The sequence below is a fragment of the Caloenas nicobarica genome, chromosome 6, assembly GCF_036013445.1.
Source record: "Caloenas nicobarica isolate bCalNic1 chromosome 6, bCalNic1.hap1, whole genome shotgun sequence".
Lineage (NCBI taxonomy): Eukaryota > Metazoa > Chordata > Aves > Columbiformes > Columbidae > Caloenas > Caloenas nicobarica.
The window spans coordinates 24,745,809-24,768,230 of record NC_088250.1 but is presented as its reverse complement, the minus strand read 5'-3'; the positions used below and the strand labels follow the sequence as shown (position 1 = coordinate 24,768,230).

Genomic DNA, 22,422 nt, shown 5'->3' with positions numbered 1-22,422 from the left:
AGTACTGGCACTTAAAGATAAATCCACTGTGCCTGGAGACTTAATGCTCTTTTTGATGATAAACTAACACAGCACTGTCCAAAAAAATGAAAGGAAGAAGCAGACTTTTTAGATTTAAGAAATAAACAGAGAGAGTCTCCCATGAGGAAAAAAATCAGGAGACAGAGACCATCTCCACGCCAGCCCAGTCTGTGATGCTGCTGCACTCACTTTTCTACACGAGGCAAATGCCTTTGCTAACGTGTATGAATGCCTGCTGTGTACTTTAAATAAGACTATTAAAATAAAGCAATGCCTCAGTTTTAATCCCATCTGTCAGTTTGGATTAATAGCTTCTGTCTGTAAAAATTCTCTGTGATTACAAAATGAAGTGGAGTGTTTTTTAGACTTGGTTCATTTTATGACTAAGAGAGACGGAGTGTTAACAAGTATATTAAAATAGTAAATGAATTTATTATTTGTCCTTCATAAATAATTTAAAATTATAGATTTCTAAGCAAGAATAAGTTCTGCTCTTGAGCTAACTGAAATACTCTATTTTGTTCCAGCTTTTGGTGTGTGTCACAGCTTTAAAAAAAGGCAGGAAATGCAGTAAAATGCTGACACAATCCTAACTCAAGCATCACTAAGAGCCGAGAGCCCAGTTCACATCTCCTGCTGGTTTATTTCATTTTAGTCTCCTAACAAAAATAATTTGAAAAAAGGGAGACGGGACGTGGACAAGATGGCAGAAGCAAAGCATCGGCTCCTCTTTCCAGGAATTGACACATTTGTTTGGACATTTGAGCAAATTTAACAGTTCACTACTGCCAGCAAGAGGCTATTTCACTCCTCCCTTCCTTACTTATCTGCTCTTCCAGCTGCATATTCCCATACACAAAGAAAAAAAAAGGGGGGGGGAGGCGGCGGGAAGGCAGAGGGACGTTTTCTGCTGACTTAGCAAACTGAACTGCGTGTGATGGTTGGGGGGAGTGCCATGGGTGTCACTGGGGAGGCAGGAGCACTCTGCTGTGCGTGGGGTGGGCAGCACTGAGCCCACGGGCCACTCTCACGTTCACCCAGCCAGGAAACCAGGGGGGGGTCCTGAGCATGCCACTGCACTCCCGATCCCCCCCAGCATCCAGCAGCCCAGCCATCCCAAGGCAGCAGTTTTCTTTCCTGCCTTTTAACACCTTTTCCATCCGCCTGAAGCAGCCGCAAGGGGTTAAAATACAAACATTCAGGAGGTAAACGAATCAAACCAGCAGGAAAACGCCTTTTTTTTTTTTTTTTTTCTACACTAAGTGCAGGATTACTCCAGCAGTCCCTTCAACTGTAGTTCATAATAAATGATGTCAAATACAGCTATGGTTTGCCAGAGCCACACGTTAACACCGCCCAAAGCTTCTGTTTATTCTGCTCCCTCTCCCTCACCTCCCAGGCACCCAGCAGGACAGGACTGCCTCCTTAGAGCCAGGGCTTGACTAAGAGGCAATATATAAAGTTGAGCCACGGAAAGCCACCCCCGCAGTAAGCGCAGCACCCAAGGACACTCCTTACAGGCTCACATTACAACCCTCCCTTTGCTTTAGGGTTAATCTTTTGCTGCTGCTCTATTTTAGTACCGGGCTCTGGCAGCCGCCCCCGGGGAATGAGGTTTGAGGAAACCATACAACCCGCGTTCCCGCAACGGCTTCGTGCTTCTGGAAGGGGAACTTGATGGCGACAGAATTAGAGAAGTGTGAAAAGAAAAGCCGAACTGTTTGATCGGCCAGTCGATCTGCACCGCTCACAGAAATACATTTTCTAGAGTCTATTCTGGTCTAACATTGCAAGTTCCACTCCCTAAAAAACAAAACCAAAAACCCCAAACAAATAAACAAACCCCCAAAACCAAACCAACAAACAAAAAACCAAAAACAAAACCAAAAAATGCCTTTTTTCTTCAAAATTACCTTCCGTTTTGCCTTTTGTAATTTCATGCTGTTACTCTGCCTGCCATGAAAACATGAAATTTCATCGCTATTTCCGAATCTAAGATATGCAACAGAAAGCTCAAAGTCAGGAAGAAAATTTAATAACAAAATTTTTTTTTCAGAAATTACTTCTACGTCACAGCTATTGATTTATTAAATAGTCCGGAGCTAGTCTGTCTAAATATCAGAGTAGAACTATCTTAGAAATCTTTGATGTTCCTGGTTTTATAGACACCTATAACAAGCTGCTTCTAGTTGAAATTAAAGTAAGATTAATTCAATATAGTAAGAAAAGAGAACAGCAGCAAAGCAAAACAGAACAAAATCTTACCCTGAGTCTTTTGGCAGACAAACCCATAATTTTTCTCACAGTTTTCTAAGTACCATTTTCCCGTAAAATAAAAATTACGGTTATTTGATACCAATGTACATAGTGGAAGTTGTTCTTCAATGTTTGCACTGTTATAACGCTGTCTCTGCAATCAACACAGAACTTTATTTTTATTAATAAAGACACTGTGTAAAAACAATGCATAATTATTACATTAAATTTAGAACAATAATCTGAAAGACACTGTCATAAATATTTAGGTAGAACAATGAACGCTGCCATAAATACAATCTGAAACAATAACCTCGTAATAAAAAAGTCACAAGCTTTCACTGAACAAACTAAAATGCTAAGCCCAACATGGACTAACATGGTGTAGAACAATGTATTAAAATATGAAATTCATAATCTTATTCCTTAACTTTGCTCAGACCCAGTTTATGATACTAATCATATAATTCAAACTTTGGTGCTTAAAAGTAAATGCAAGAGCATGTGACTGTAGCCACAAATTACGTAAATAACTGTCTCGATAGTGCTTTTTTTGCTACCTCTAGGTATGGCCATAAATCTGTGCCCACAGTTGTTTGAAGTTGCAAAAATTAGGAGAAGACTAAGTTGCTGTAACAAATTAGGCTTTGTCTTTGAGGTAGTCATGATTTTTATGGGTAAAACAACTTCCCGCTGTCCTTAAAACCCCTGGAAATACTCACATCCACTACTTCAACTGGAGACCAGTTGGAATACATTGAAGGTCTTTCATTCAGCCATTTTTCATAATCATCACTCCGTAAACCTATCCAAACACTGGTTTTCTGTCCAAATAGATTCATTGTTATGAAAGCTGGAAAATGACACAGGAATAAAACATAATTAACTGGTAACCATTTAGGGATGGACGAAGTCTCTTCCAACATACTAAAGCACTGAAAAATGTAATTACTGATCAATGACTTTACATACTTACTAGAAAGTAAGAACACGAGCAGCATTACAGTGTCATCTAACTGTAAATTCAGTTAAATTAATTTACTTCAGATGGGTCAGGAACCTGTCGATTAACTAGTAAGTCTTCCAGAAATGTTCACAGCAGCTCGAGCAACTTCAGTATTAGCTCAGGGTACTGTCCCAGTGAAAAAGCTTTCCTCAGTTTTAGTTGAAAATAAGATTTCTCAATTAAAAACAGCCAGTGAAATTCCTCCCACCTCCAAACAAGTGGTTTTACAAATCTATGAAATTCAACCACAGTTTTTTATGAATGGGGATTATAAATATTTTCTAACGTGCTGGCATTTATTTCTCTGACATTTCAAGTCTAGTGCTATGCTTACGCGCTCTACTGTAGATCAGATTTTAAGTACTATCAAAGGACAAAAATAAGATTACTTTTACAACAGTGTGACATTGCATTACTAAGAGAAAAATTTTACACAGCAAATTTTTAAATGGGTATTCCATTTTTTTGTAAGTTCTAATGCATGGTAAATAAGCACAAAAGAAATTATAGTGACTCCTCAAAACATAACTGCCATATAGCTCAGTGGATATTTGAATTTTTGTGTTTTGTGAAACTGGGAAAGATAAACACTAATTCATTTAAAGAAGTGAAGCCATAAGTAGGAGCCGAGCAATCTTTTTTCCTAAATCTGTATCCAAGATGAAACTTTACTACGGCATCCTAATAAAGATGAAATTTGATGTATTTAACAATATTTTCCATACTCCACCTTGTTCCAGTTCATCTTCAGGGGAAGCAAGTGACCCATCATAGCTGCTACACAACTCTTGTGCAGAGTACCAGTTTCTCAGATGCTCTGGATCCTTTGGAATTTGTATCAAAAAGCACTGTTTCAAAAACAGAAAGAAAAAACAAAAAAGCTTGTTTTGTTTTTTTTTCTCCAGTTTAAAAGCTATTTATCTATCACTAAGAGTGATCACTAAAACATTTCACATGCTGTTTCTGTCCTGCAATGGGCCTTTCCAACATGCTTGGTCTCAGTTTTCAGCTGCGATCAGGCTTGGATTCAAACCAGTTGTTTAAAGGCAAACACAACCTGGGTTACATTTATCCTTGTAGTCATTGCAGAAGCCTGATGAAATAATTGCCTTTCAACCTTCAATTGCAAATAGACTTTTGTTTATAATTATCTTTCACGAACCCTGTTTGAAACGGCATCTTTCACAGAATACAACAGTTTGGGACCATTTAGTACAACAAGGGATCAGAGATCTGTTTTGAGACCATGAAAGACTCTTGGAATTGTCATAATTGGAAAAGAGAGGTTGGAACAGGCTTTTTACAGCAAAAGTACAAATACACTTGGATAGCTTCTGCATATATGAGTATTTGTTTCCTTCAAAAAAAAAAAAATTTGACACCTTGTTAAGACAACTTCTGTGTGCAAAGCTACTTAATAGGTGTAAACCTTTGTATCACTGTCAATAGTTATAAACCTAAGGGCCCTGCTTTCAAAAAAGAAGAAAATCTTCAAATATTGAATACTCCTTAAGAAATCAAATTTCTGTCACAAGTATGGAATGCATTTTGAATTATCAAACACTAAAAAAGAATGTGTTACTTTGAATCCAAAGTGCAACCAGCCTTTGGGACATGTTCCTTGTTGGTTTTGGTCTTTTGGAATCTCTTTCTCTATTTTCCATGCAAATTTACGCTTACAAATACAGGGAAGAGAGACAGTACAGTTTTCATCACCCCAGCGGCCTGTGTAAAAAGAAAAATCAAAGTTCAATACTGGCTTGAGAATTGGAAAGGGTTTTTTTCTTAGCTAGCTTAGATATCATTAAGTAGGGTATCCTTTAGTGGTTGAGTAAAACAAGATTCTGCATCAAATACATGTGGACATATCGCATTACAGTGGATTTGATCGTGCATGAGACTCATACTTTTATTCCAGTTTGATTTTGTTAAGTTAAATGAATTCCTCTGCACTGAGTCACATAACATATGCCTATATCATCATGTATTTTTAAAAATACTAGTTATGTAGAAAAAAGGAAAGGTATAGAAATGATGCCTTCCAGATAAAATAGTTTGACTTCCTTACATTGAAAATTGTTGGCAAGATCCAGGTGCTGACATAAAGCACCGACCTGCTGAATACACTCTGACCTGAAAATACATTTTTCAGTGGAACGCAGTGCACTCAAGTTGTTGACCAGCTTTCATCTGCTGGCCAGCTGATGGGGAAGGGTGGGCGTCCCTTCCTTTTATGTGATACTAACTATAGTAACGCCAAACTCAAGCATTCAAAAGTCATGAATCAAAAGCCCAAGATGATGTGTGGGAAAAAAAGAAGGTTTTACATTTTTTCAGTTTGGGCACTTGAGGCTGGGATTACAAGAGTACAACTGGATTTTTTTTTTCTTTCAGTCCTCACAAATACAAAGCTGAATATTTTCCTTTCCATAGAGCCTGACACGTATAGTTTATCATATGACTTGCAGATCTTCAGAAAACAGAGACTGGGATGATAGAAATCACTGGAACCAGCAGCACTGTACATTTTTTTTTATTACTCTAGCAAACTATAAAGCTATGTGATGATGTAAAGGTTAGCGACAAAACCGTGGTTCCCAAAAATCTGTCAGCAGATTGGCTATAAGATCAAAAATAAGCTAGAAACCTGAGTATTTAAAGTTGTGTGCTGATAGAAAAATAGTTTATTAATGTAGGAAAAATTATTGCTTATCCATCTGACTCATTTGGTTATAAGAAAACTGACTCTGAAAACCAGCAATGCATTAATGTTTTTGCTGTGCCACATAGCAAGTAAAACTAAGGATTCGGTATCACTGGAATCTTTACATTTTGACATTAGAGTACCAAAACTATTAATATACTTTTGAATCCTATAACCTAGTCTCTGAGCATATTCCTGATATTTTAATATTCTTTTCTTAACCATAAAAGCAGTTATGCAAATTATAACCATGTAGCAGGACTATATAATACAGGACCATGTAATATGGATTGCAATTCTTGAAAGAAACTAAAAAGAAAAAAATATAACTCATTTGGCCAACAGTGGAATCCAGTCATAACTCCTGCAACAAAAGGAAACATAAAATAAACCTGTTTGTGATGAAATGAAGCCACATCTTCTCCCTGGTTTCTGCAGATGTCTCTCTCTCCCTTCATTCCAGTTCTGGTATGTTACTGGTGATTCATCTCTCCAGCTGCACAGAAATTTTAAGACTGTAGTTATACTTTTTCCCATTGTTACTTAGAAATACAACTTCCATTCAAAGTGTTTGTAGAAAGTGCCCTTTCATTGTCTTTTTCTAAAGCTTGGTCAAACAACAACAAGGTTGATATTCATGTCTTTGGAAATACTGTAACATAGAGGTAAAATAAGGGTAATATTTTCTGAATGATATTTACATGATAACTGAATTTCTTTCTTGAATATCTCAGTCATCAAACCATTTTAGCCCATCAAACTGAACGGCAGCTTGTAACTGTGCCAAGTACAACTCAGCAGCTGAAGTGTAGGCATTCTTACCGAAATTCATCACCGAGGTTTTCTGCATGCAGTCCAATCCACCAGTGAACATCGCTATCTGATAGCTATAAAAAAAAAAGTTTTGCCATACGTTTAACTGTTGTTGCCCTCTTATTAAGCATTAACAAACCCCTAAAATCAGGCTCCGTTTGTATTCAGATGAATAGCATCTCCATTGGGTTCCAATGGGAAGAACAAGTGCCCAATCCTGCCTGTGTTAATTTCTGTCACTTCAGTAAGGTTATTCACATAAGTAGAGCATGATTTAGCCCCCAGTTTCCACTGAGGTATCTTCTGTAAACTAGGAATTTACAATTTTAGGAATTTACAGCCTATCTGGCTTGAAAAGGACTGTAGTCTTAGGCCAGAATTTCTTCTTCCCCAACTACTAAAAATAGTCAACAGCAAATATTTCCTTTTAGTATTAATATACTGCTGGTTCTTATTGTTTCCAAAATGTTTTCTATGAACATTTACTGACTTCACATAGCTCATACAAGAGATTCCTTGAGGTGCTTTCCAGACCGATTGTTGTTCTCATGAAAGGTTCTAGACCTCCAGTCCTAAAGGATGAAGTATTATGGATAAGTCACAGAAATAATGTTATTCAAACAGCCACTTATTATTGCTGTGCTGGCTTGATTCTGCCTTAAACTATGAACGGGCCTCACTTTCAAGGTTAGCCACTCAATAATTACAGTTTTGGGGTCTTTGGGAAAGAGCCAACAAAGAAAAAAAAACATTCTGAATGTACAGGACATTGGAAAAGCCACCATGTCTCTGGGAAGCATTTATTTTTTTCCAGAAAGAACGGAATTGCAGCCTGAATTGTGGCAGCTACGCTGTCCTTGGAGCTATAGTTAGCATTGCACCAGCTTACAGCTATATAGCAATATCATATAAAGAAAATAGACATTTCTGTTGAAGAAGACACTCAGGAATGCTATCTGATTTGGTACCGCCTAGCCCCTGAGTTTAGTTTTCTAATCACAACACTAAGCCTACACATTACGGTTTTTAGAGAAATAGTGAAAAACGTGTAGTTTTTGTTACCTTCTTAATTTTATTTTGAATAAAGGCTTGTTCACCAGAAGAATTTATTGTTGCCATTCCACTGCGAAGCCAGCTACAGACAAACTCATAGGTTTCCCAGTCTGTAGGACTGACATGGAAGAGATATTCTGCTCCTTGATAATACGACCATGGCAGTTCTAGAAAACAAGCAAAAGAGTCAGTGCTGTGTAGGGGTAAAAACTCATTTCAAGTGTCCTGCTTTCAGCCATGCGTCAGAGAACAAATATACCACAGCTAACAGCAGAACCGTATTTGACATATCAAATTATGATGAAAAAATGCACTAAGAGTAATTTTTAAAACATATATTCTATCCTGTGATACTCCAGTAATGTTAAGACAGTTGTCTAGCCTTTGCAAAAAGGCAGTTTTAATGTGATGGAAAGGTTATCAAACTCCCTGTGTGTATTACTGACAACATTCCCTTACCCCACCAAAGTTGTATCTGATGTTTCAATGTTCCTGAACAGAAGAGTGGCAGATTTTGATTTGTAGCAACAAGTTGCTACAGAGTTCCTTAAGGTAAATTTTTAACTCTGAACATTTTACTTATTTCTTTTTAACCAATGTCTTAAATTATATTTCCAGATTATAGTGTTTCAAGATGTGAAAGAAGAAAATGTTTTCCTACCAGATATGTACCAACTTGGATTCTTTGGTTTAACACCTACAAAATACACAAATAAATTAAACCATTGCTGATTAAGAATGAAAAGTGATTTCACTGAAATTGCTTTCTCTACATGGTGAAGATTTAATCAAAATCATGAATATTGCTATTCTCATTCAGGGACAAAAAAAAAAAAAGAAAGGAGTTAAACATGGAATAAAAACAATTGCCACAACTACTAAACATTTTTTAGTAACCTTTGTAAATAAGAACTTTGATTAACTACTGCTAGCTAAGTGCTAATCACTGCTATCCATTTTTAAACTGATTGCACATATTAGACCTGATAACTGGTCAACAAACCCTTATGGCTACATACAGCTTTGCCATGATTTCATGCATAAGACCAATGAAGAGAACTCCAGATCGGGCTAGAAAGTAGGCTTTTCGATATTTTATTTCCTTTTCTCTGCTGAATTACAAGTAATGGGTATAACATACAACGTATGTTATTTCGAATTTCACCTTTTGGTATTTTGCATATCCATTCACGCTTTTCATTGCAGTGCGCTGGAAAGACTGTTCTGTTTACTTTGAACACACCACAGTGTCTTGAGTCGTCTTCAACATATTTGCTCTCCAGAAATGAAGATACAACCTGAAAATAGTGCATTCATTATCTTTCACCAATAATACAAGATGAAGCATTCAAAATCTCATTATGGAGAAAAAGGAAGGATTTGGAGATGTGTGTATGGTAAGAACATCATAAGTAACAACTAGAGGACCATCTAAATTATGGTGGTAAAATAAAAAAAAAAACACGTCCATAATCATGTTCTCAGAGTGTCCTGTTCAACTTTCCCATCTTATATCAAACTCCTTTTTTGTAAAAATAGTTGAACAGCTATGAAACCTAACATTTTTTTTACATGATTAGCAGTGGTTGCCCACAACTTAAAGCCTTTGCTTTGGTTCAACATGTTGCATGACTGAACTTTGCACTCACATTATGAAATTACTTAAATAACAATGGCAGAGCTGGCACTGCTCTTTAAGGCTGAAAACCAATTGCAATTTAAAAACAGACCTTTCTTCGGTTGTTCAATGTTTAAATACCAGGTAGTAACCATTAGTGTGCCATGTGGCACCAGCATCTTCAAAGGATGCAAAATCAAAAGTGGTATTAAAAAAGGAAGGACTTAGCTCTGAATACAGGCACCAACCTAACAGTCATAGAACAAATAAAGCATGTAAGTACAGCTTTAAGGCTTTCCAATGTGTGTATGTGTGTATATACATATATATATATATTTGTGTGTATATATGTGTACGTGTTCACTCTGCATATGCATGGTCCTAAGCTAAACACAGCATGCTTAGCAGGAAAGCACACATCTGCACACCTTTATAATCCTACCTAGTTCCTTTTGCAGTTGCACCTTTTTGCACAGGCTGCTATTTTAACAGTAGTGTACTATTAATCCTGTTATAACAATTACTTTAAGTGAAGTATGTGGGCATGAAAACCAAACAGTTTTCCTGGGCTAGGTTTGCTCACAAGGCATATTTTTTGTGAACTTATGCTCTGATATGACTTGAAAGGTTACTGAAATATATAGTCTATAGATATTTACAGGTGTTCTGTCAGACCACTGCCATGTCCCTCCAGAAAGTGGGGTTTTTTTATTAAATCCAATCCAGAACTGTCTTTCTTCTGTCCTGTGATGGAAACAAAGAAAATAACATTTTTCATACACTTTTTCCTTAACTATTTCAGAAATTATTTTTTAAATCATGCAAATACCCATTTAGTTTCTTATTGAATTCAATATATCATTCTGTAATACATTTATTAACCTTTTAGTACCCTTGAAGTAAACTCTGTTTTTCCTACTAAAATGTTAAATTATATTTTTAAAGATGAAAACATTTAAAATAGGATTAAAATTGTTGAACTTTCATTTGAATGGGGACTGTTAACTCACGAGAATATAATCTTGACATTAACAGTTGCTCAACATCTACTACGAAGATCATCTTCAAAAAGAATCACATTATAGTGTTGCTAATATGCTTTTCACCCAGTTCTAAGTTCATGCTAGTCAAGAATAGAGAATTCTTCAGCCACTAGTAATGAGAATGGAAGAAACTAAAGTGTAGATTATTGTTACATATTAGTATGATTAAGATAAATCTTGTTGGTGTTAAAAAAGATAGTTACCTATCAAAAATTGTATATAATAAATTGTTTAAAAAAGTCTCTTCATAGATATGGCTAAAACTAGCAAGATGTGCTCCAAAATCCTGGCATAACGCTTCTGCTTCATCCCATGTTCTTCTCATCAGAACTTTCTCATTGTGAAATATCTGTAATAAAATAAACACTGCCATAAATTTAGTTGATTTCAGAGAGCAGCCTTTTCAAAAACCCACAAAAATCAAACATTAGTTGCAGTTTTTCCTACAATAAAGCCATACGTATTCCAAGTATAGTTCTGATCTAAGTCTTCAGACTTCCACTCACTTTTAAATGCAGTGAAGGATGGTAACAATTTTTGTTTGTGGTGTGAAAGAAATAATGGTTTAAAAAATATTTTACAAACAGTGTATCCCTAAGCTGATGAAACCCGAAAAAGTCAAAGTAAGTTTGTTATGTACCTTGTAGCAGTTGAGCAAATTAGCTTCTGACTCCCATCCAAAATAGCAGGAACTCAAATGTTTTTGAAAAGTAAGTTCAGGTTCTTCATAAGAACTGATTTTTTGCTTGCACAGTGACATTGCTTTGAAGTTCTTACAGCTTTTCACCTCCCAGTAACCAACAGGGTGCTGCCCCCGCATAGCCACACATCCTCCAGAATGACCTAGACACGGGAATAAGTGTTGAGTATGAGAATAAAACATTTTAATTTTGTGAATGTTTGGTGAAGTGACTGTCTTATTGGCATCAGGTTGTGGATAAAACCTCAATGAACTTACAAAAGCAGCAAATTCTCTGGTTGGCGACCAGTTTATAGGCTTGTCTTGGCTGACTTGAGCTTGTAAAATGAACCATGACGAAGGATTCCTCTCACAAAATGCAGGAGATGAAATGCAATTTAAAATACTACTTTTGCAAACTGCAGTAGTAAAGCAATAAATGTAAAGAGTCCAAAACACAGAAGCAATTAGTGAAATGGAGCATCTCTCTTTTTCCCTCTCTATTCTCAGGTATTGCTAAGAGGTTTCTGTTTCAAAGGATGAATATCTACTTCATTTTTTTGTTTTTGTTTTCTTGGAATGTTTTTCTTTGGACAATTATAAAACAAACAAAATCAAACAAGCAAACCAAGTATCAGCAAACTAAAGGGGAAGAAGAAAAAAATTCCACGCGGTGCTTTTATTGCCAGAAATGTATCTAAGACATACTCGCCCCTCTTGTTTCATATAAAATGCAAAATTACAAGCTGTGACTGTTACTGAATAAAATTCCTAACTTATCTGGGATCTTTGCTGTGAGTCTCAAGAAGCCCTGATGGCCTCCTTGAAAAGATCATAAAGAAATGTATGAAAAACATCTCCAGAAAAAGAAAGCATGTATTTTTTCCTGATCCAGTCTTTTCCTAGTGACTGCTGCTGAAAGGGAGATCACCTCTAACTCAAGTTTTTATATTACTTTGTCTCTCTGATAGATGATAGAGAAAATGTTAGTTTTCCCCGCACTGCACCAGGAGGTGTGAAGAGCCACATCCAGCATCCTGCCACAAGCGGGGAACCTGCAGTAAAGGCACCTGGGTGGGAAGTGGGGCAGGAACCTCTGGCTTCTCCACAACATCCAACTGATCTAACTCCATGGTAGGAAGTTACATCGTCAACAGAAAATGTACATGTATCCCTCTGGTTTCTTGACCAGGCAGGGAGGGAAGGACAGGGACTCTGCAGTCACTGGTGGCAGGGGACGAGAGCGCGTTGCCCCCCATTTATTTTTTTATCAGCATGTTACTCACGTGGCTGGTACTTGTTCCAGTTTGTGTAGGTCACAGAGCGATTCTTCCCTGCTGCACTTAGCCAAAAGTATTCTCCTGTGTTGTTAAGGTCTTGTAATCCTATCCAAAAATAAGTTCTCTCAGATTTTACCATGCTACGGATCATGCTGTTGATAAAAGCTTGTTCAAACCTTAATAAAATAATCAAGACGAAAAACTTATTAGAATAAAATAGGTCAACTGGTACTTCAGTGAATAGCTCTCATGAAATGACTTAAATTATGTGAGCAGAGAAAAATATATAAGAGGCACTTAATTTTCTTCATAGAATACTGTGGGGAATTTCAGGCACAAATCTGTAGTATAAGCCACAATTTTTCCCTTTCCCCTCCCACCCCGCCTCAGCATCTGGGCACATAGGAAGAACAGTATATTAAGATTTTACAAGCTCAATGCTCATACTAGAAGATGCAAAGACAGAATATACTAATGACGCACAGCTAAGAATAAGACTCTCCTTGTATGAAAGAGAAAAAATAGCAGTGTCTGAAAAAGCTACAGAAGCAAGAAAAGAAAAAGCTCTGCACAGAAGTATCCTATTAGAAGCAGACACATCAAACAGCACTGAGAAACCAGAGCTGAAAGGCTCAAAGCACCAGCTGATCTGAGTACAAAAGGAATCACTTTTTACTTCTTTAATTTTCTCGTTAAAGTTATGTGAGAGATTTACACCTTTTTGCAAGTAATAGTTGTTGCATATAGTAACCCATTTGTCACTTAAATGTAATTTGTTCAGATAAAATTGGTACAGCATTATACAAAAAGTATTCTACTTTATGAGCACATTTAATCAGCTTCCCATGAAAATATATGCAGCAAAGCAAATTCCCAGTTTGATAAAGACTTCTACAACTTTTTGGTTTTACACATTGTGAAAAGAGTGGCTAACTACCATAAGAATGACATTAATGTAAAAAACTGAATGTATCTCTAACACGGAGAGTGAATGAGAACTTTAATTTTCACTTCCTCTGCATGTTTTCTTTTTATATCAATCTTCCATCCTCTACAGCCTACTTTTAAATTAATATTTTAGGATCAAAACAATGAAGAGTTTTTGCATTTTTCATACCAGAACAAACCTCTGCAGTAATTAAAAAATAAAATAAAAAACCCACTAAACTAACAATGAGCTTTTTTTGCCACTCCAGCATTGGAATGGGGAACTAACGTAATAAACAGTGACGGCTACACCCGGTAAAAAAATCAAATGAAAAGAAATAAGCAGACAAAGACAGATGACTTGCTTCCAGTGATGTGCAGCGTGCCCTCAGCTCCCTGTGACTTTTGAGCCGCACATGCTCAGCTACAAGAATTTGTCCTTTATCCTCCCCACAGGGATTATTGCCGCACTGCAGTACAGCGCTGTGTGCGCTGTGCGCTGTCCTGAACCCCCCGGCAGGGCAAATTCCCATAGATGTAGATCCTTATGTGGGGCAGCCTGTGTTTTCCTAAAAGTTCTAGCTATCATTCGTCTGACTGCTGGTGGTTACAGTAATTCCCCCATCCTAAAATGAGGGGAGACTTCCTCCTTTTTTTTTTTTTTTTAATATGATAAATATGTGGAGGTTAAAGCATGTATGTAATATATCTATCAGCATGTCATAAACTTTAATGGAAATCCAATGCATAGGGTAAATGACAAAGAGAACACAGAAAACCCAAGCATCTGGACATCTGCAGAGGAGAAAGCCTTTGCTGAAGCTGGAATACTGGTAAATAGGAACAAAGCAAGGGAAGACAGACCTCAAATGCTTTCAAACATTTACTCTCCCCCCTTATTTGCTGAGAACTCATGTAAAATACATACGTAAATTGAAACATTAGAAAATATTAATTGATTTGGTTTAAAATTTGATATATTTTGATCATAAAAATTAAATGTATTTTCATTTTTCAGCATAGTTTCCAAGCACGCTAATAAAGATTCTTAAATACATTACATACCTCTGTAGAAAGCATTTTGTTCAGATTCCTGCATGTTCACATGTGCGCACATTACTCTAAGTGTTTATTAGCCTAACAATTACTTTTTACTAAATTTATTTTCAATTACAAAATAAAGCGAAGTTCACCTTTTATTTTAGCCAATGTTAGTAATTATGCTCATTTCTCACGCAAATATTATTTCATAAGGGTAATATCTTTTGCCATGCAATGCTTTATAAAGTTAGAATAGCTCTTGTTAGAGGTATCTTCACGCTGTCTAATAGGTTTAACTACCTGTTTGTTACTGATACAAGTGCAGATGGGCAGAAATAACCACTGGAAGCTTGTTCAAAACTTCGAGGGGTACTGTCGATTTTGTAACAATATCCACCATGTCTTTCCCATCCCTTAAAAGAAATGAACATTATTTTATAGATTATTAATTATTATATAGTTGTTAAAAACTCAATCCCCTTTGGTACTTTCTGTTTGATCGCCACTGATGTCCCTGTAGTGCATTTTTTTTCTACCATGGTTCAAGAGTAGTTACCCTCAAGGTCACCGAAAATGTGGGTAAATTTAACAAAAGTTTAAATTCTGCACTCTTAAACTGTGCAAAACCTGGCTTAACATATACACACATGATAACATCTTTAATGGGTATGACAAAAAATGTGGGCAGCACTTAAAGTACTCTCCTCACATACTATTTTTCTTTCAATTTTATACTTCGAATATTGTTTTACTGACTGTTCTAGGGAGGTATGCCAAGCCCATCTCTCTGCATGAAGCACGTAGTAGCACTTGTTGGTTTCCATCTGTGGTAACTCATTGCTGATATCTAATACCTGACGTGCAGAGTAAACGCTGCCATGTCAGATTCAGTTAAATAGTTATAAAAAAGGATTAGAGCTGCCCTTTGTCTTCAACTGTAAACAAATATATTTATTCCAGCAATTGCTAGCCTTTCATATAGCAATTCACTCTGGTTATCTACCTTTTCTCAGGTCCCTTTCATATTTTCAAATAGAACTTAAAAAAAAAAAATGAATTAACAATCATCCTACTCTAATAATGCACAATTAAAATGTCACATTTTCATAGTTTATCAGGTGAGCCAGAAAACAGAGTCAGTGGTCAGCCTGCCTCAATTCTTACTATCAATCTTTTACTTTATTATTCTTCATCTCTCAGTGCCCAGAAGATGTTACAAGGACTGGTATGAGTTCTGCCTGTGTGAGTTCACGCAGCATACCTGTCTGGGGTTTCTCCTTGAGTGTCTTAAATAATCAAGAGAATAAAGAGATAATAAACCACCTCTGTCTAAACTTGAAGCCACACACAGGCAGGAGAACTGGCCGATCTCACTTTGCCTCTCCCACGCAGGAGAAGCTGCTCGCAGGGGCGCTCACGAAGCAGCACAGCCAGGAGCAGGCACAGCAGCCCACTGGGCACCACCAAACCTCGCTTGATGGTGACGTTAGCAGCAGAAGGAGAAAAGGGGAACCGGATAAGCTCTTTCTGTGCTATCTGTCCTCAGGTACAATAAAATGCACAAGAAGATGCTGCTGCCCTATTCAGGACAGCAATCAAATATTTCGCACATCTTTCAGCCCTGCTGAATCTGGGGAGGCAGATGTCAGCTTCTAGTTGGGAGTGTGTTTGCTGGCAGGGTACTGACAGCTCTGCTGCCTTTTGCTATCAGCCCCCTTCAGGGCTTGGAAGGTGGCTGGAGACAGCCCTTCGTAGGGCACAAAAGCAAGACGAGCTGTAGCACCGATTTCTGCGGTTTCAGCTGAGAACAACACAGATGCCTTAATCAGACGTTGGTTTGCAAACAGAAATAAGGCAGGGCTTGAGGCTCTTCCCTGTCTCCGTACCAATGAGCTGCAGCTTCCCCATGGGAAAAGTGCGTTGGCAAGTGCCAAGGGCTCTGCAGCACCCGGGACCCTGGAGGTCCTGGTGGACAGCAGGATGACCGTGAGCCAGCACTGTGCCCTTGTGGCCAAGAAGGCCAATGGTACCTGGGGTGGATTAGAAGGGGGGTGGTTAGTAGGTCGAGAGAGGTTCTCCTTCCCCTCTACTCTGCCCTGGTGAGACCTCATCTGGAGTACTGTGTCCAGTTCTGGGCCCCTCAGTTCAAGAAGGACAGGGAACTGCTGGAGAGAGTCCAGAGCAGAGCCACAAAGATGATGAAGGGAGTGGAGCATCTCCCTTATGAGGAAAGGCTGAGGGAGCTGGGGCTCTTTAGCTTGGAGAAGAGGAGACTGAGGGGTGACCTCATCAATGTTTATAAATATATAAAGGGTGGGTGTCACGAGGATGGAGCCAGGCTCTTCTCGGTGACAACCAACAGTAAGACAAGGGGTAATGGGTTCAAGCTGGAACACAAGAGGTTCCACTTAAATGTGAGAAGAAACTTCTTCTCAGTGAGGGTGACGGAACACTGGAACAGGCTGCCCAGGGGGGTTGTGGATTCTCCTTCTCTGGAGACATTCAAAACCCGCCTGGACGCCTTCCTGTGTAGCCTCACCTAGGTGTTCCTGCTCTGGCAGGGGGATTGGACTAGATGATCTTTTGAGGTCCCTTCCAATCCCTAACATTCTGTGATTCTGTGACCCCACGGGCTCTCAGCAGCCCCATGGGGACACAGTAATGCCGCTTTTGCTTTAATGTGCACCTAAACTCAGGGAGTAGGGGCTGGAAGAGGGCTCAGTACTGACTAAAAAACCCTCTATGGGGACACAGGTGAGAAACAGCACGTCTGGTTTCCTTCAACTGGAATTCTTGAGTGACAAACGCACCGGTTCGAATGAGGCGAACACAATCATCCTAGTCTCTCAGAAATTTTTATCTGGAGCAAACAGCACTGCATAATCTTCCTCTTAAAGATATCTGGATGCCTAAAGACTGGAGGAAATCACCAAGAACTTGGAGGGGAAACCCAATGCAGGCTGTTAGATACACAAATCTTAAAAGGCTCAGGAAATCCCCTGAATAGTTAGGGGTCAAGGGAAAACTGGGGCAAGCTTCATCTTTGTTTTCCCCGTCCTGCTCTTCCCCAAACATCATTTGCAGCTACCTGTGGGAAGCAGAACACAAAGCCAAATGGACCCTTATTTTGAGCAGCTGTCCTTCTGCTCTTTATGAGGTTTTGTGGCCTTAATAGCAATTCTCTTCTTAGAAGTGCAATTCTCTCCTGTTACAACAGCCATAAAAACAAATCCTTGATTTAGTACTATACTGTTATCTTTTGATGCACTAATAAACGCGTAGAGGACCGAAGAAAGTGACCAGTACAAACACAGTCAGTTCTGCACACAGAAACCTCCAACTCAATTATCAAGCAGCTGACAGCTCTACAACTCGTTTCAAAAGCTGGTTGAAAGAAAATCTTTAGAACTGTTATTTCAGCATTAGGGAAAACTGCCCAGAGAATCTGACCTTTGCAATAAAATATTTATTCTCAGTAATAGCCTGCTGACTAGGAAAAAAGAATAGTTTACCTGCTAAGGAAAGAAAGTGTTTATCACTTTTTATGTCTTAGGATGACAGAAGTGTAGGGAAAAAAAAAGCTCAGGTTTATGCAGTAACTTGATACGGACATATTGCAAAAAACTCCAATCAGCAGAACCACAGAAAACATTAAAGGCTAGTTCATCTGATGCACAAGCCATAAAAAAAAAATCAACATAAGATGAAAGCTCGGTAATAACACATAAGACTATAAAGCTTTAGAAAAGAAAACAACTGTGCTGGAGGCCAAAGCTCCCTGAGAATCCACCAGCAATCCAAAATGAATGGCAGTACGAGGTTAACAAAGCAAAAGATGAAATGTGAGAAATGCCAATACATATTCTGTATATTTAAGGTAGGTCAGCAATAGAAAAATGGGGAAAAAATGGTAAATCTGGGTGAAATAAAGACTTCGCCCTGGAAAATTAGGCCAATAACTAGCAACAACATATATATTGAAAGTTAAAAGAAAGTGAGTTGCCAAGACAAAATGTCTGAAATCAAGCATAGCTTTGAGTAAGCATAGTACTGACTTCTTTTGATTAAATGAATATAACTTTTTTCACATTAGAAAGAAAAGGATCTATCAAAACCAAGGGACTATAACAGGTTTACTATATGTTTTCACAGGGTGTAAAACATCAATGAGGAGAAATTTATCCTGAGTAGGAAGTTTGCCAGAGCAGACCAAACTACCTACGACCAGTGACTCGATCTCTTGAGTATGAATCCTGTGAGGTACCCAGAGCTGAAGTGCTGTCAAGCTCCTGACTACAACTGAAGTCTTGATGCTCTGCACTTTTTTCACTTGGTCGGGACTGTGACAAACCTTTCTTACACTAATAACACACAATTCTTGAGTGATGAAATACATTGGTCCAAATAAAATGAAGTTACCCTAAACTTTTGGAAATGTTAAGCTGGAACCAAGCAGAAACTGCCTCCATAATGGTATGACCAGAATGCTGGACCTGACCATTGTACATCTGGGGAAAGACCATCTGAGCCCAAACAGTTCAGCTCCAGCCCTCTTATAATTCAACTGAACTGGTTGTGTTTCTTGACTTTTCAAGAAAAAGGACAAGAAATTGTAAAAGACAGTGAGATAAAAGATAAAGCAAACTAGAGAAGTGAGATGTTTGTTGATAAAACATTCACAAAACTCCTCCAGAGTCATGAATAAAATTTTAACAACACAAAGTCTACAAATTTGTCCTTTTCACACTATGAAAAGGAACAAATGGCAAATAAAATCATACTTTAACACATTACCTTTACTAGAGAATGCAGAGCCTAAAAGCCTGAAAATCTGCTGCAATGTCCTATTTAGATAGCTGGGATCCTTCCCATTTGTGTTTGAAAGCAAAAGGAATGCTAACGTAGTTGAAGAGTTCACTCTGTGTCAATGAAACTGATTGTTTTCCGCCCTAACATTCCATTTCAGTGTATGAAAACCATGTGTGGGATGAGGCATCATATAACAGCCATTATTTGCACAGATGGTGGACAAAAGTGTTTTCACTTCTGATCTAGAAAGAAATAGGAACTTGGGTCACAACTGCTGACAAAACAATGAGCCATGAAAGGTATCTTGGGAAGGGTTTCAAGCTTACATTAAAATTTAGTTTACATACTTTTACAGCAAACAATGAGATTTTTCCTAGCCAAACATGCAGATCATTAATATAAAACTAAAATTATTTCTCAATTTACATCCATATGTTCCATAGCTGTATTTTGAGGTTTCCTGTGTAATTCTATCTTATTAGTAAGGCTCTAAACCAAACAAAAACCAGAAAACCCCTTACCTCTGGACAACTTGATTCCAGCTCAGGAGACACATGATTAAATTCCCCTGCTTTTTTGCAAATGTAGAAAGATCTGTCTTCACATTTTTTAACTTTCCAATGTCCCGTCTAAGGGAAAAAAGAAGTATCCTCTGTACCGATTCATACTCTCATGCATATCTATACACACACGCGTATTTTAACTTTCCAGTAAAATCAAGTAATTTTTCTCACTCCATTTATTTATCCATAGATGGATCATTTATTTCTACCAACACTGTCAGCAGGACTTTTCAAATCAATCATACAAAAGAGTTTGTCTCTTTGAATCACTTTTAGAGATGCAATGCATTTTAATTAACTAACACTATGGCCATGCCAGAACACTTTTCAGAATGGATAGGAACTTTCTTCCTATCTATTATAGTTCTTTGTAAGATTAATCTTTATATTTGAACAGTCCTTAGTGAAGATATTACAAATTTTTTATTATGTAATTTTCAGACATCTATACATACTGGACATATACCAAAAATAATGCTTGAAGAATTATATCTTGAACCACCTTTTCCTCTGTATTTTACATTTTCATTTGCTTGTTTACACCTGCAACCTGAGTAAAATATGGTTTTGTGTAACTAAACCCTAAAAATTTTACTGAAGTCCTATTTTCTGCTTCCACTTTTCCAGGTCACTGTAATTGTCTTGGATTTCCCATGAATTAAAGATTGCAACCTGGACCCACTACTGTAGAGACAACAGAAACTCTTTTTGATACAGTTTTCATGCTTCAACAAAATATACTTAAAAAAATATTATGTAAGCCACGTGTTAATGAATTTAAGTATTGTTAATTGTAAAAGTAAAGCAAATTTATGTCCAAATTATTAAAAAATTGACAACGCTATGAGTTGCGATTTGACAGGACATAGCATTATTTGAACAGTATTCATAGTTTTACAACACCTGACTGATTTGGGGTCAGTCTTACTGCAGTCAACTTCTACAATTTTAAGTAGATATAGACTACTATCTGTTTTTGAGAGATACTACATAAAATTTATAAATATTGACAGCAAGATAAAATAGGTGCCACTTACAGTTTTTCAAAACATGAATTTGAAGCTTTCAAGACAGGGACTGATGCACCACAAATTATAATACACACTACTTGGATTTTAAATTACTTTGTCTTTATCAAAATACCTACTCGTATTTGTTCTCTATTTAGCGAGCTTTACATATGTAACATTTTTTATTGACCATAAGCTCGAAATCTATGATTAACTTTCTGTACACCAGCACTGCAAAATATATTGGTTTCTAAAGGCTACATTGCATTTATCATAACATGAATATAGTAGGAATCAAAAGACAAAGTCTACATGTCATGGTTTTAAAAAGTACGCACACTGAGAAAATAAATTATTATAAGCCAAAATAAGTGTCAAATTCTTTCCAAAACAAAAGGAAACTTACAGGTCCTTGAGCTGAAACACAGAGTTGTCCTGTTCTTTGATAGGTGTTAGGTTCTTGTCTGTGCCAGTTAGAGAATTTTACTGCGGTGCCATCTGACCACTCAAAAACAACTGGGGTGTTATTACTGTATAACCCAATCCATGTTTCAGTTACATTTTCTGTAAAAGAATAAGTGAGTTCAGGTTTTAATGGTGAAGAAATAATGCCTGTTGTTCCTGTAACATTGACACCACTATTAAAAATCCCTCATAGGACTTCCATAAGAATTACCTTCTTTTGGGAAAAAAATAGCTGCATAAAACCTCACTGATGAGATAATGTTCTATTGCCCTTGAAGACTTAATTGTTTCAAAAATAGATGAACATACAAGATAACCTGCTTTGAAATGCTGAAAAATAGAAATCACGAGCATATGCACTTTTTTGAAGTGCACAGGGCAGAAAACCTGTCATGGAAGGAAAGATTTCTTTTTATAATCTTCCATGGCAGGATGGGTGGCAGGAGGGACGATATGGGAGACGTCCAGTAAATCCAGTGCAACGCACTGTCCTACAACCACAGCTGATGGGACAGAGTTGATTAAACATGTCACTGTGCCCCAGCTCTTGGAAACTTAAACCCATGGCCAAACTGTGCAGCTCTGCCAGCATACTGATGCCAGCTGGAGGCACAAAACATTCACTTTTCATTGCTGCTGTTATGATAACAAAAGTCTTGGCATTGCTGCACCTAATAGCTTTTGTTCATTAAGTTCCTTGTGTAACTATGCTCCCACTTAGGACATGGACTAGCAGAACTCCTTTGACACAGTCTGCTGCCATCAAGGGGATCCTGCCAACAGACCAGCCGCGGCAGCTTTGCAGCGTGAACACGGCCAGCTTGAAAGCAAAAGATACTCTGAATTGTTGCTGCTTCTAAGCACAATTCTTGCATAAGGATGATCACTGAATGTTTTGCAACAGTTTGCAAGGAACCAGCCAAGAACAAGAAAGGACAAAAGCTAGTGTGTTTACTGTGGCCTCACTAAGTTTACTTTGTTGATTCATTTATTTAAGTATGATGATTGGAGAAGGTGATGCTATACATTTATAAGACTCCTAGAAAGAGTCATCATCATGCTTGCTTTTTTGGTGAACATCATGTGGGTGTACCACGTAACATAGTGCTTAAGTGGCTAGCAATGTTAAATGGC

At 37.7% G+C, this 22,422-nt stretch overlaps 1 protein-coding gene across 1 annotated transcript in view; it reads right to left on the bottom strand.

Moving 5' to 3' along the window:
- PLA2R1 (phospholipase A2 receptor 1) overlaps positions 1–22,422 on the bottom strand; it is a 41,632-nt gene that overhangs the window by 7,919 nt on the left and 11,291 nt on the right. Inside the window, exons 8-23 of the mRNA XM_065637626.1 lie at positions 21,230–21,387; positions 19,772–19,879; positions 14,742–14,854; positions 12,480–12,649; positions 11,155–11,357; positions 10,718–10,863; positions 10,131–10,215; positions 9,019–9,151; positions 8,515–8,550; positions 7,863–8,020; positions 6,810–6,874; positions 6,380–6,483; positions 4,866–5,008; positions 4,014–4,131; positions 3,000–3,130; positions 2,287–2,431 (exon numbers count right to left, since the gene is read on the bottom strand). Coding sequence (XP_065493698.1) covers positions 2,287–2,431; positions 3,000–3,130; positions 4,014–4,131; positions 4,866–5,008; positions 6,380–6,483; positions 6,810–6,874; positions 7,863–8,020; positions 8,515–8,550; positions 9,019–9,151; positions 10,131–10,215; positions 10,718–10,863; positions 11,155–11,357; positions 12,480–12,649; positions 14,742–14,854; positions 19,772–19,879; positions 21,230–21,387 — 2,016 coding nt within the window. The remainder of the gene's footprint in view (positions 1–2,286; positions 2,432–2,999; positions 3,131–4,013; positions 4,132–4,865; positions 5,009–6,379; positions 6,484–6,809; positions 6,875–7,862; positions 8,021–8,514; positions 8,551–9,018; positions 9,152–10,130; positions 10,216–10,717; positions 10,864–11,154; positions 11,358–12,479; positions 12,650–14,741; positions 14,855–19,771; positions 19,880–21,229; positions 21,388–22,422) is intronic.